This window comes from Macrobrachium nipponense, chromosome 42 (assembly GCF_015104395.2).
Source record: "Macrobrachium nipponense isolate FS-2020 chromosome 42, ASM1510439v2, whole genome shotgun sequence".
In the NCBI taxonomy this organism is placed as follows: Eukaryota; Metazoa; Arthropoda; class Malacostraca; order Decapoda; family Palaemonidae; genus Macrobrachium; species Macrobrachium nipponense.
Window position 1 is genome coordinate 3871206 of NC_061103.1, and position 14779 is coordinate 3885984.

General features: G+C 43.9%; 2 protein-coding genes across 2 annotated transcripts; both read right to left on the reverse strand.

The window, feature by feature from the left end:
- Positions 1–8442: 8442 nt before the first annotated feature.
- On the reverse strand, positions 8443–8916 carry LOC135213239 (clumping factor B-like). The gene has a single exon (XM_064247217.1). The coding sequence runs from the start codon at positions 8914–8916 to the stop codon at positions 8443–8445; it is 474 nt and encodes a 157-aa protein (XP_064103287.1).
- Positions 8917–10438: 1522 nt separating this feature from the next.
- On the reverse strand, positions 10439–14214 carry LOC135213240 (myosin-2 heavy chain, non muscle-like). Its single transcript, XM_064247218.1, has 2 exons — positions 14004–14214; positions 10439–11874 (listed from the first exon to the last, which is right to left on the reverse strand). Exons 1-2 carry the CDS (start codon positions 14212–14214, stop codon positions 10439–10441), a joined length of 1647 nt encoding a protein of 548 aa, XP_064103288.1.
- Between the last annotated feature and the right edge of the window lie 565 nt (positions 14215–14779).

Consider the following 14779-nt stretch of genomic DNA (forward strand, 5'->3'; position numbering starts at 1 on the left):
AAAAACTAGGGGTGATCGGCCATTCCCTAAGCCCTGGGGAAAAAAAATTAGGGATGGCCATCCCCTCGGAAATTAGGAAAAAAAACTAGGAAGGCCATCCCCTATGGAAAAAAAAATAAAACTAGGGCGGAGGCCATCCCCTAGGAAAAAAAACAATATACATAGGGAGGCCATCCCTAGGGAAAAAAAACTAGGGAGGTTCCATTCCCCTAGGAAAAAACTAGGTAGGCCCATTCCCTAGGAAAAAAAACTAGGGAGGTCCAATCCCCTATGGAAAAAAACCTAAGGGAGGCCATCCCCTAGGAAAAAAAAACTAGGGAGGCCATCCCCTAGGAAAAAAAAACTAGGGGGAGGCCATCCCCTGGCGGAAAAAAAACTAGGAATGGCATCCCCTAGGAAAAAAACTAGGGAAGGCAATCCCCTTAGGAAAAAAAACTAGGGAGGCCAATCCCCTAGGCAAAAAAACAGCTAGGGAGGCCAATCCCCCTAGGAAAAAAAAATGGTAGGCCATCCCCTAGGAAAAAAAGAACTAGGGAGGCCATCCCCTAGGAAAAAAAACTAGGTGAGGCCATCCCCTCCTAAGGAAAAAAAACTAGGGAGGCCATCCCCTAGGAAAAAAACAAAATTAGGGCGGCCATCCCTAGTAGGAAAAAAAACTAGTAGGGAGGCCATCCCCTATGGAAAAAAAACTAGGGAAGGTGCCGTGGCCCTTGTGCTAGGGGAAAAAACTCAGGGAGGCCCATCCCCTAGGAAAAATAAAAACTAGGGAGGGCCATCCCCTAGGAAAAAAAAACTAGGGAGGTTCCATTCCCTAGGGAAAAAGAAAAAACTAGGGGAAGGCCATCCCTATGAAAAAAAATAAAAAAAAGGGATGCCACCCCTAGGGAAAAAAACTAGGGGGCGCATCCCCTAGGTAAAAAAAAACTAAGGGAGTGGTCCCCTAGGAAAAACCAGGGAGGCCTCCCCTTAGGAAAAAAAAATAGGGGAGGCCAGTCCCCTAAGGGAAAAAAAAACTAGGGAAAGCCATCCCCCTTAGGGAAAAAAAGCTAGGGAAGGCCATCCCCTAGAAAGAAAAATAAGGGAGGCCTTCCTTAGGAAAAAAAAAAAAAAAACTAAAAAAAAAAAAGGGAAAAAAGGCCCCAAAAAAAAATCCCCTAGGAAAAAAAAAAGAAACTAGGAAAAAAAGGGCCATCCCCTTAGGAAAAAAAACTAGGGAGGCACCCCACATAGGAAAAAAAACGGGAGGGAGGCCATACCTAGGGAAAAAAACTAGGGAGGCCCATCCCCTAGGGCCAAAAAAAACTAGGGAGGCCATCCCTAGGAAAAAAAGGGGAAAAAACTAGGGAGGCCCTCCACCCTAGGGAAAAAAAACTAGGAAAAAAAAAAGGCCATACCATAGGAAAAAAACTAGGGAGGAGGCCATCCCTAGGAAAAAAACTAGGGAGGCCATCCCCTAGGGAAAAAAACTAGGGAGGCCCTCCCCTAGGAAAATAAAACCCCTAGGAAAAAAAAGGGCCATCCCCTAGGAAAAAAAACACCTGGGAAAAAAGGACCATCCCCTAGGAAAAAAAACTAGGGATGGCATCCCCTTAGGAAAAAAAGGGAAAAAAAAAAATAGGGAAAAAAAGGGCCATCCCTAGGAAAAAAAAAGGGCTAGGAAAAAAAGGGCCCCATCCCTAGAAAAAAAAACAACCCTAGGAAAAAAAAGGGGCCCATCCCTTAGGAAAAAAAAACACAAACTAGGGAGGCCATCCCCATAGGAAAAAAGGAAAAAAAACTTTAGGGAGGCCATCCCCAGGAAAAAACAACCTAGGGAGGCACATCCCCTAGGAAAAAAAACTAGGGTGACATTCCCCTAGGGAGGAAAAAACCTAGGAGGCCATACCCTTAGAAAAAAAAACTAAGGTTGAAAAAAAACATCCCCTAGGGAAAAAAAACTCAGGGATTGACCATTCCCCTAGGAAAAAAGTTTGGGAAAAAGGCCATCCGCACTAGGGAAAAAAACTTGGTTACCATCCCAACCTAAAAAAAACTAGGAAAAAATGTTGACAATCCCCTACGGGGAAAATAAAACCTAGGGAGGCCATCCCTTAGGCGAAAAAAACTAGGTTTGCAATCCCCTAGGGAAAATAAACTGGGGAGCCATCCCTTCCTAGGGAAAAAAACTAGGGAGGAGCCTTATCCCCTAGGAAAAAACTTAGGGCGCGTTGTGAGGGCCATCCCCTAGGAAAAAAAAATTAACAAGGGAGGCCATCCCCTAGGGAAAAAAACTAGGGGGATGATACGGACCTAGGAAAAAAACCCCTAGGGAAAAAAAGGGCCATCCGCCTAGGCAAAACACTAGGGAGGCCATCCCTAGGAAAAAAACTAGGAAAAAAAAAGGCCATCTCCCCTAGGGAAAAAAACTCAGGGGGAGGCCATCCCCTTAGGAAAAAAACTAGGGCGAGGCCACTCCCCACCTAGGAAAAAAAGAACTTAGGAGGGTTCCATCCCCTAGGAAAAAACTAGGGAGGCCCCAATCCCCTAGGAAAAAAACGACATGTGTCGAGGGCCATCCCCTAGGAAAAAAAACTAAAAGGGAGGCCAATCCACCCCTAGGAAAAAAAACTAGGGTTGACATCCCTAGGAAAAAAACCTAGGGAGGCCATTCCCTAGGAAAAAAAACTAGGAGCGTAAAAAGATCCCTCAGGGAAGGAAAACTAAGGGAGGGCCATCCCCTAGGAAAAACATAGGAAAAAAAAGGCCACCCCTAGGAAAAAAACCTTAGGGAGGGCCAGTCCCCTAGGAAAAAAGAAACTAGGGAAGGGCCTCCCCTGAAGAAAAAATAACCCCTAGGGAAAAAAAAGCCTTATCCCCTAGGGAAAAGAACTTAGGGGAGGTCCATCCCCTTAGGAAAAAAAGAAAACTTTATTGGGAGGCCATCCCCTAGGAAAAAAAAACGAGGGTGAGGGCACTACCTATGGAAAAAACTATTGGTGAGGCCATCCCCTTAGGCAAAAAACCTAGGGAGGCCAACCCCTAGGAAAAAAACCCCTAGGGAAAGGTCAATCCCCTAAGGGAAAAAAAACTAGGTAGGCCATCCCATTAGGAAAAAACTAGAGAGGCGCCATCCTAGGAAAAAAAACTCAGGGAGGTGATCCCCTAGGGAAAAAAATAGGGAGGCCATCCCCTTAGGAAATAAAACTAGGAAAAAAAGGCCATTCCCCTAGGGAAAAAAAACTAGGGAGGCCATCCCCTAGGAAAAAAACTAGGAGGCCATCCCTTTAGGAAAAAAAAATAGGGAAGCATCCCTAGGGAAAAAAGGGCCTAGGGAGGCCATCCCCTAGGAAAAAAAACTAGGGAGGCCCATCCTCTAGGAAAAAAAGAGGGACCCATCCCCTAGGAAAAAAATAAAACTAGGGAGGCCATCCCCCTAGGGAAAAAAACTAGGGGAGGCCATCCCCCTAGGAAAAAAAAATAGGGAGGCCATCCCCTAGGGAAAAAAACTAGGTAGGCCATCCCCTATGGAAAAAAACTAGGGAGGCCCATCCCCTAGGAAAAAAAACTAGGGAAGGCCATTCCCCTAGGAAAAAAACTTAGGGGTTGAAAAAAAACATCCCCTTAGGGAAAAAAACTTAGGAAAGGGCATCCCCTAGGAAAAAAAAACTAGGGAGGCCATCCCCTAGGAAAAAACTAGGGAGGCAATCCCCACTTCTAGGAAAAAAAAACTGGGGGCCATCCCTAGGGAAAGGGAAAAAACTAGGGAGGCCATCCCTAGGAAAAAAACTAGGGGTGAAAAAAACATCCCCTAGGGAAAAAAACTAGGGGGCCATCCCCTAGGAAAAAAAAACTAGGGTTGACATCCCCTAGGGGAAAAAACTAGGGAGGCCATCCCCTTAGGAAAAAAAAACTAGGAGGTGATCCCCTAGGGAAAAAAAAACTTAGGGAGGCCATCCCGTAGAAAAGAACTAGGGAGGCCCATACCCATTAGGAAAAAAAAAATAAATTGCTTAGGGAAGCCATTCCCCTAGGAAATTTTAAAACTAGCGGAGGCCATCCCCTAGGGACTAAGGTAAAAAAAACAACTGGGAGGGCCATCACTCCTTAGGAAAGAACCCTAATGGAGGCCACCTCCCTAGGAAAAAAAAAACTAGGGAGGCATCCCCTCCAGGAAAAAAACTAGGGAGGCCAATCCCCTTATAGGAAAAAAAATGAGGGAGGCCATCCCCTAGGGAAGGAAAACCTAGGGAGGCCATACCCCCTTAGGAAAAAAAAACATAGGGAGGCCATCCCCCTTAGAAAAAAACTTAGGGAAAGCCATTCCCCTAGGAAAAAATAGGGTGACATTCCCCTAGGGAAAGAAAAAAACTAGGGAGGTTATCCCCTAGGAAAAAAAAACTAGGGAGGCATCCCCTAGGAAAAACAGGGAGGCCAGTCCCTAGGGAAAAAAAACTGGGAGGCCATCCCCTAGGAAAAAAACTTAGGGAGTCCACTCCCCTAGAAAAAAAACTCCAGGGTGACATCCCCTAGGAAAAAAATTAGGAGGCCATTCCCTAAGAAAAAAAACTAGGGTTGACATTTCCCCTAGGAAAAAAATGGAGGCCATATTCCCTATAGAAAAAAATCTATTGAGACCATCCCCTAGGAAAAAAACTAGGGTTGACATCCCCTAGAAAAAAAACTAGGGAGGCCATCCCCTAGGAAAAAAACTAGGGTTGACATCCCCTAGGAAAAAAACTAGGGAGGCCATCCCCTAGAAAAAAAACTAGGGTTGACATCCCCTAGGAAAAAAAAAAATAGGGTAACATCCCTAGGAAAAAAAAAACTAGGGAGGCCATCCCCTAGAAAAAAACTAGGGTTGACATCCCCTAGGAAAAAAACTAGGGTTGACATCCCCTAGAAAAAAAAACTAGGGAGGCCATCCCCTAGAAAAAAACTAGGGAGGCCATCCCCTAGGAAAAAAAACTAGGGAGGTGATCCCCTAGGAAAAAAACTAGGGAGGCCATCCCCTAGGAAAAAAACTAGGGAGGCCATCCCCTAGGAAAAAAACTAGGGAGGCCGTCCCCTAGGAAAAAAACTAGGGAGGCCATCCCCTAGAAAAAAAACTAGGGTTGACATCCCCTAGGAAAAAAACTAGGGAGGCCATCCCCTAGAAAAAAAACTAGGGTGGCATCCCCTAGGAAAAAAAACTAGGGAGGCCATCCCCTAGAAAAAAAACTAGGGAGGCCATCCCCTAGGAAAAAAAACTAGGGTTGACATCCCCTAGAAAAAAATAGGGAGGCCATCCCCTAGGAAAAAAACTAGGGTTGACATCCCCCAGGAAAAAAACTAGGGAGGCCATCCCCTAGAAAAAAAACTAGGGTTGACATCCCCTAGGAAAAAAAACTAGGGTTGACATCCCCTAGGAAAAAAACTAGGGAGGCCATCCCCTAGAAAAAAAACTTGGGAGGCCATCCCCTAGGAAAAAAACTAGGGTTGACATCCCCGAGAAAAAAAACTAGGGAGGCCATCTCCTAGAAAAAAAACTAGGGTTGACATCCCCTAGGAAAAAAACTAGGGAGGCCATCCCCTAGAAAAAAAAACTAGGGTTGACATCCCCTAGGAAAAAAACTAGGGAGGCCATCCCCAGAAAAAAAAAACTAGGGTTGACATCCCCTAGGAAAAAAACTAGGGAGGCCATATCCTAGAAAAAAAACTAGGGAGGCCATCCCCTAGGAAAAAAAACTAGGGAGGCCATCCCCTAGGAAAAAAACTAGGGAGGCCATCCCCTAGGAAAAAACTAGGGAGGCCATCCCCTAGGAAAAAAACTAGGGAGGCCATCCCTTAGTTAAAAACTAGGGAGGCCATCCCCTAGGAAAAAAACTAGGGAGGCCATCTCCTAGGAAAAAAAACTAGGGAGGTGATCCCCTAGGAAAAAAACTAGAGGCCATCCCCTAGAAAAAAATAGGGAGGCCATCCCCTAGGAAAAGGAATTAGGGAGGCCATCTCCTAGGAAAAGGAACTAGGAGTCCATCCCCTAAGAAAAGGAATGAGGGAGGCCACCTCATAGGAAAAAGAACTAGGGAGGCCATTCCCCTAGGTTAAGGAACTAGGGAGTCCATCCCCAAGGAAAAGGAAGTGGGGAGGCAATACCCTAGGAAAAGGAACTAGGGAGCTGACCCCCTAAGAAAAATAAGAGAGCTGGGAAGGTGAACCCTCAGAAAAGGGCTTCTCTCTCCTGATGTGCAGGATTCCCCAGGAAGCTCTAAAGAGGCAAACAGTCAGTGAAAACACTAGGGAGACGATCACCCAGCACAAAGAGCTGGGGAGGCGACCCCCTAGGGAAAAAATTGGGGAGGCGACCTCCTAGGAAGGAAAACAGGGGAGGTGATCCCGTAAGAGAAAAAAAACTAGGGAGGTGATCCCTAGGAAAAGCAACTATGGAGGTGATCCCACAAAGAAAAAGATCCGCTAGGAAAAAGCTGGGGAATCAAACCCCTAGGAAAAAGATTAGGGAGGTAATCTCCAAGGGCTTGGGAGGGAGACATGAAAGGCGCTGCCTGCCATCATCCCTGGCAGGTGAACCAGTCAGGAGTCTCTATCTGCTGGCATCAATCTGCCCATCACCACCACCACCCCTACTCTCCAACACATGCATAGGTGCAACAGATATTGCACCATTCCCCCTTTGCAAGCACTGGAGATTCAGCTGGTGGTACAGGGAAGATCACTGCCAATGGATGGAGGCTCCTGATTGGTTTGCTTGCTAACGGACAATTACTGCCAACACCTCCATGAAGCCCTGCACATCAGGAGAGAGAAGCCCAGTCTAAATGTCAAGCTGTGCAGGAGACTTTTCTCCCAGATATTGGTATGGATGGCACTGCTTGCCAGCATCCCTGGCGAGGGAACTGGTCGGAAACCACCATCCACTGGCAGCGATCTTCCCAGCACAACCATCCCCAACACCTTTATCTCCCCATTAACTCACAAGTTGGGGGGGGGGGGGGGGGGCAACCATCTGTTGCACCTATGCGAGCTCTGGAGATTGGGGGCGGTGGTGGGGATGGTTGTGCTGGGAAGATCGCTGCCAGTGGATGGAGGTTTCCGACCGGTTCCCTCATCAGGGATGCTGGCCGGCAAGTGCCATCCATACCACTATCTGGAAGAAGAGTCTCTTGCACAACACGCCATTTAGACTGGGCATCTCTCTCCTGATGTGCAGGGCTTCATGGAAGCGTTGGCAGTAATTGTCCGTTAGCAATCAAACCTATCAGGAGCCTCCATCCATTGGCAGTGATCTTCCCTGTACCACCAGCTGAATCTCCAGTGCTTGCAAAGGGGGAATGGTGCAATATCTGTTGCACCTATGCAAGTGTTGGAGAGTAGGGGTGGTGGTGGTGATGGGCAGATTGCTGCCAGCAGATAGAGACTCCTGACTGGTTCACCTGCCAGGGACAATGGCAGGCTGCATCTTTCATGCTTGCCTCTCAAGCCCTTGGAGCTTATCTTCCCAATCTTTTTTCTGGGGGTTTGATTCCCCAGCTTTTTCCTAGTGGATCACCTTTCCAGTCTTTTTCCCTGTGGGATCACCTCCATAGTTGCTTTTCCTAGGGATTATCTCCCCAGTTTTCTCCTACGGTATTGCCTCCCTGGTTTTGCTTCCTAGGGGACCACTTCCTCAGTTTTTTCCCTCGGGGATCGCCTCCCAAGTTCTTTGTGCTGGGAGATTGTCTCCCTAGTGTTTTCACTGGCTGCTTGCCTCTTTAAATGATCCTGGAGAATCCTGCACATTAGGAAAGAGAAGCCCAGTCTAGATGCAGTGCAGGAGAGACTCTTCCTCCAGACGTTGGTATGGATAGCACTGCCTGCCAGCATCCCTGATAAGGGAACCAATCGGGAGCCTCCTTCCACTGGCAGCGATCTTCCCAGCACAACCATCCCCACCACCTTAATCTCCAATGCTCACAGGGGGGGAGGGGGGGATGGTGCAATTATCTGCTGCACCTATGTGAGCACTGGAGATTGGGGGGAGCGGTGGGGGCAGTGGTGATGGGAAGACCACCACCAGAGGACAGAAGATCTCGATTAGTTCGCTTGCCAGGGATGCTTGTGGGCAGGGCCATCTGTACCGACGTCTGGAGGAAGAGAGTCGCCTGCAAAGCATTCAGACTGGGCTTCTCTCTCCTGCTGTGCAGGGCTACCCAGAGGCGTGGGCAGTAAGCATCGCCTCCCCAGTTCTTTTTTCTGGGGGAACGTCTCCCTAGCTCAGATTTTCTTGGGGAATCCTTATCTGAGCAATCCTATTAGGCTCCTTCATTATTCATCATCAGAGTCATCATCAGACTCCTCGACTGAATCGCTATCACATTCATCTTGTGATTCTTCGCCAGATGTAGAGTCAATTTCATCACCTTCCTCAGAAGATTCTTCAAGACATCCCTCGTTAGGAATATCTTCCCATGCATCAAGCATCAAAATTCATCATGCTTCCTCGTCTGATTCTTCAAGCCATTCCTCGTTAGGAATATCTTCCCTTGCATCATCTTCATCTTCGTCCTCCTCATCGTCCAATTCTTCATATGAATCGTCATCCTCCTCCTCCAGTTGGCCAACACTTGATTCATTATCTAGATGATCACTGTGGGAACATTCCATTAATGTTAAATTCGCTTCATCATCAGAATCATCCTCTGAATCAGATTCAGATTCGTCATCAGAATCATCCTCTGAATCAGATTCAGATTCGTCATCAGAATCAGAATTATATTCAAAGTCGCAATCACTTTCTGATTCATCGTCCTCGTCATCATCTAACCATTCTGGTAGGTTAGGATTTTTAAATACTTCAGCGGCATACTCTTCAACAGCTTGCCTGGTGTTGTCATATTTTTTCCTCTCCTTTTTATTACTTAATAAATCGTTTGCACAATTGATTTGAAGCATGAGCAAATGCATTTTGTCTTTGTCAGCCTCATCGTTTTTATCAGGGTGGTATTTTAGGGCACTCCTTCTGTATGCATTCCTTATTTCATCCTGAGCAACATCTGTTTTAATACCTAGAACTTTGTAAGGGCAACACCATATTGTTGCATTTTCTCCAGGTCTTCAGCCAGTGATACCAGTATTCTCCCTTTTCATCCTCTTCTAATTTTGCAAACTCAGTAATAGCATCTGTGTGTCTTCCTAGTAATAAGAAGCACAATCCCAGTCGTAACCTACAGTCCTCCTGATCCTCGTCCCCACAGCAAGAAACACTGAGGAAACATTCACATGCCTCTTCGAACTTCCAAGCCTGCACAAAATGTTTCCTTTAACTCTGGCCAAGTCGACGGATACCCAAGGATAGAGACATCCCAAAGACATGGCCACAGCAATATTTTCCAGGGCAGTCTCATAGTCCTTGGCATCAATCATCCCAGGTAAAGCTTCCCATAGCATCCTCTGCTCTACAAATTTTTCTGCTATCAATGCCCTTGGGTGATTTGGGCATATATCTAGCACCTGTGACAAAAGCTTTCTGGACTTCCCGAACTCCAAATTGCAGGCACTCAGCAAAGCTGACTCTATTTTGATAACAAAAGACTCTTTGAATTCTTTGGGAAGATCATTTAGCACATCCTCGGCCTCGTCTGTCCTGGCTAGTGTCAACAAACATCTTACCTCCTTTACCCGACACTCTAACTCGTTGCCATACTGTTTTATGATGACTTTCAAGAGAGCAAGAGCAGAATCAAAATCTTGATCATCAATACACCGGTCTGCCTCAGATTTGAGCACAGCTCGGCGATCAAGAGTTTCCATTTGGGTGCTCTTTTGGGTCAGCTTATATTCTGCCTCTCTCAGCTTGCCCTGTAGCTCCTGCGCCTTCTCTTCAGCCTCTTGAAGCCTATCTTTCGCCTCTTTCAGCTGTCTTGATACTTCATCATATTGTCTCTGCAAAATCTGAATCTCATTCCTTGTGTGTCTGTCATCATGGCCTTGATCAGGAGTTTCATCATCTGTGTTCAGAAACACAACTCCACATCTGTGGGTCTCAATATCAGAATTCTGACCAAAAAACTGTATTCGTCAGTTCTGGCAGACTTTCATCTCCACACATTAGAGCTTCCAACATCTGGGTTAAATCACCCCATTGCATCCCGTAAGTTGTCTCTCTCTTGTTGGGCTCTGTTATATTGTTCCACCTTTCTTCTCTGCATTTGATCAAGCAGGTCTTCGTCTTTCTCTTTCCCCTGCTTCTCTTCTTCAGAATTCTTTTGCTGATTTTCATTTCCATACTCGAGTGCAATGTGTTCAAGATGGAAATTCCTCTCGGCAATTCCATGCAAAACTGCCATCAGCATATATCTATCTTCATTGTTCAAAATCTCCCTTATCTTGTTGTTTGCCTTTTTCAAATTCTGCTTCAGAGTCCTTCAGTTTTTTTGTAAGGTCATCTTCACGATGCTTCAACGTCTCAACCTCCTTGTTAACTTCCTCAAAACTTCTGCTGCCAGTATAAGCTTATTTCCACGTGTTCTTCTGCCTGCTTCCTTAGTAGTTGTTGCTCTAGCCCCGCTTCTCTTAGAGCATTTGCCAATTTCTGTTCCATCGCTTGATTTTCACCTTTAAACCTCTCAACTTCAAGTAACAATTCTTTTACTTGACTATTCCTATTCTCCAACTGTTCCTTGAAAACGTTTATTTTTCTTTCGTTTTGTTTCACTTCTGTTAACAAGCTCTCTATTTCCTTTTCACGTTGGAGAGCAACCTCTAGTTTCTTGTGCAGGCTTTCTATCACCTTATTCTTCTTCTGGATCTCGCCTTCAAGATACAGATTACAGTCCTTACTTTCGTCTAAGAGGCTAAAACAGTTCTGCAGCTCGTTTTCTAACCCATTCGAACGTTCCAGCAAGCTTTCAATCTCCTTCTCCTGTTTCTTAAGTTTCTCATTTAGTTGTTCGCATTCCACTTCACGTCTTCGCTCGACACTTAACAACTCTTCTAATTGGCGATCCCTCTGCTCGAGCTTTTCTTCCTCGGATCTCAAAGTACTCTTCATTTCAGCCTCTCGTGCGCGTGCTTCTTCCATTAAGGTTTCCATCTCCTTCTTTTGGTGGAGAGCATTCTCAAGTTTGTTTTGTAGGCTTGCAATCACATCATCCTTCTTCTTGATCTCTCCTTCAAAGTGATCTTTCAGATTCTTCTCTTTTTCTTCTATGATGTTAAAGCAAAGGCCCACCTCGTACTCTGTCTCTTTTAGTTCCGCCAACAGTGACTCCATCTGCTTTTCATCTCGTTCAATTTTTTTGGCCAGCTGTTGTTTTTCGGATTCCAGTTTTCGTTCGTTGCTCAACAAATCTTCGATCTGGCAATCTTTCTGCTGGAGCCTTTCTTCCAGGGATAGCAAAGAACTCTTCATCTCAAGTTCTCGTGCTCTCGCGTCTTCCAGCAAAGCTTCCATCTCCTTGCCATGGCGGAGAGCACTTACAAGTTCCTCGTTCGTGTCCTCTTTTTCCATTTCCAACTCGTTTATCCTGTCGTTCAATTTCCACACATCCTCTTCGTATTCCTCTTCGAGTTTATTCTTGCCTCGTTCCGCTTCCTGTAGCATTCGGTCCCTCTCTTCTAACATCTCTTGTAATTTCCTGTTCTCGGCATCTGAGTCATTCTTTTGATTATCAAGGTCCTTCAAAACTTTTCTGATGTTTCCATATTTCTTATAAGCATATAATCCAACAGAAGCAGCTGCAACGCAACAAGTACCAACAATCGTTGCAGCGACTCCTGCGGCCAATCCAGAATCTAAAATCGGTTTCTCTTTCGGCACCTTCGTCAAGACGATGTCCAAGTCGAAATCCGATCCTGGTATAACAGTATAATAAGAAGCAACTTCTTCCAAAATATTCCTAGTAGCTGGCTTGCAGCTAGCAACTAGTCCAAGCAAAGTATTACACAATAGTTGATATAATGAAGACATTTTCATTTGTGAAGATTGCAGTACCGTGCACTCGGCCTATCTGTAGAATCTGCCACATACAGTAAAATGGCACCTCGAACAAGTCTTCAGGATCCAAAGCGTGCTTCAGATTCCTTGCTCGTCTCCAAAAACAAGGCTTCCTCCTCTCTTGTGGATTCCTAACGAGAGTCATGAATCATCTTCAGACTCGTCTGAAGGAAGACATTCTCGATTCTGCCTTACTCCAAGAGGAGCCTCCTCAACAACTTTCGAAGCCATTTTCGCTTCCGGAGGCTTCGAAGTATGTGGACATTTTGAGGAGACGCCCTACGACGCTGTTTATAGTCGGAGCTATTGGATTGGAAAAGCAAATATCCTCGAATTTTGCGTTCTTCAAAAAATAAAATTTTCTTTCTCTTTAACTGAGGTGACGCAAATATTACTGATGTACAAATACACACACACATACATATACAATAATATCATTTATGCAATTTATTATTTAAAACTCACTTTATCATGTGATCATATATATATAATATATATAATATATATATATATACATATATATATATATATATATCTATATATATATAATATATATATAATAATGTATGTATATTACATATATAACGTATATATATGTACATATACATATATATATGCACATATACATTTATATAATTAAATTATATATATATATAATATATATATATACATATACTATATATATATATATATATATATACATATATATGTATATATGTATATATGTATATATATATATATGTGTGTGTGTTTGTGTGTATGTATGTGTGTATGTATGTATGTAAATGCATGTATGACAATTAGGTATTTCAGCCATGGGGAAGTTCGGCGAAAATTTCGGGCTATAAAAAATCCCATACTATACAAAAAAATTCCACAGAATACGCCATAAGCGGATACGGCCCGGTTGCTGCCGCCTTCATATACCTCGAATAATATCGATGTCCATCCATACTCAGACTTCTCTTAATATTTCAGGTTATTATATGATGCGGAAGGTGCCCTCCCCCCTCTTGACGGCGGTCATGCTAATAACCGCTTGCTCGTGGAAATCGTTCTCAGACGCTTCCAGGGAGAAGAGATACCTGTACAATAACATACACGCACTTGTCACACTCGGTAAGTTTTGATATTAACATATAGATTTTTTGGCATCATGCCAAGCACTGGGACAACTAAGGCCATTCGGCGCTGAAAACGGAAATTGACAGTAAAAGGTTTAAAAGGTGTGATAGGAGGGAAGCCTCAAAGCAGTTGCACTATGGAACAATTGTTAGGAGAGGGTGGACAATAAGATGGAAGACAGAGAATATGAACGGAGGTACGGGAAAGGAATGAAAAGTGTTTTATAGATAGGGGCCAAAGGAACATTTTGAACTACTTATTTAACATCTTGTTTTGCTATTGCAATTCACGAAACGAAAAACAAATTGATTTTTAAAATTCACAAAAAACCTCCTTTACAATCCGTTACTTATCTACTTGAAAACATTAACTAGCTCCTGTAAACATGAAAACTCATCATCAGCTTCCCTTTAAGCAGAGAGAACTTCATTATTTCCATGAGTGATCTTCTAATAACGCTGTAGTCTAATCCATTACGAATCTAAGTAGGGTTATTTAGGTATATATTTCAGGCGCTCGCCAATGAGCTGACCATCAAAGGGCATTTGATCAGTTTTCCCCCTGACTCGGTTACAAAGAAACCGAGCAGAGAGAGTCTCATTTCCACCGATATCTAATCTTTGTTGGCTACGTATGGTCCCCTCCTGCCTGCAGTAGTATTGACGGGCTTTTATCTTTTTTTGAGGTCTTGTCGCTTCTCCCTTCATTCGCTTGTAAATAATAAACATCCACCCTTGTTTATCTCGTAGCAAAAAATTCGAGCCGGAACAGACGTTCTACTTAACGTTTCTGTCATATCTTTGCTTTGAAATGGGATTAACTCCGATAGATACGACGGTAAAAAGGAAAAGGAAAAAATTCAGGGCTATTGATCAATCTCGGTTACGTCACCAGACTGACATTTTGCACTTAGTAGATATTTCTTCCTCACCTTCAGTCAACATCTTACTATGCCCTGTATTGACGTTTTCTCCCGAATGGGCTGCTTCTGTAGCAGCTGATGGTAACTCGGGCCTAGCTGAATTCATAGCCCTTGGTTCGCAGTGACATATGCTGCTCTGAATTTCACCGATTTTAATGCCAGTAATTTTCTTATTGCGGAATTCAGTATCGTCATACCGAAGTGACAAAACATTTGCCATGGAAACTATGCTACATATGAATTCAACTGACTTTAAATACTCATGAAACCAATTATTATAAAGAACGTGTTACGTCTGGCAACTTCATCATTTTTGAGTTTATTGCGCAGGCCAACGTGAAGGGAAGCACAGTAACAGTTCTCTATTTACAGTTAAACCGCTTACGATAATCTAATACTATTCGGGAATGCAGCTCAAATGAAGGCGCAGGCTAATGACGGAAAATATGTTCCCTTGAAACGCAGACTTGCAATATATTTGACATTGTGAATAACCTAAGGTTTAGATTTAGAGGGAAGTAGATGGTATGTTTCTTCCTTTGATTAAAGAATTTAAATGAAGTAAAGGGCCCATTATTATAACAGATTGGAGACTAAATAATCTTAGGTAACAGTTTAAATGTAATAAGTACAAAAGTACTTATAGTTCCTTATAATTCATGTAATCTATGGAGCTCAATTTGTTTGCACATTGGAGTTTTAGTTTTAGCTGTGATGATGAAGTAATAATATGTACAAAATGTCAAACCTACTACTGAAAAAAAATCAAAATATACGAATTGTCT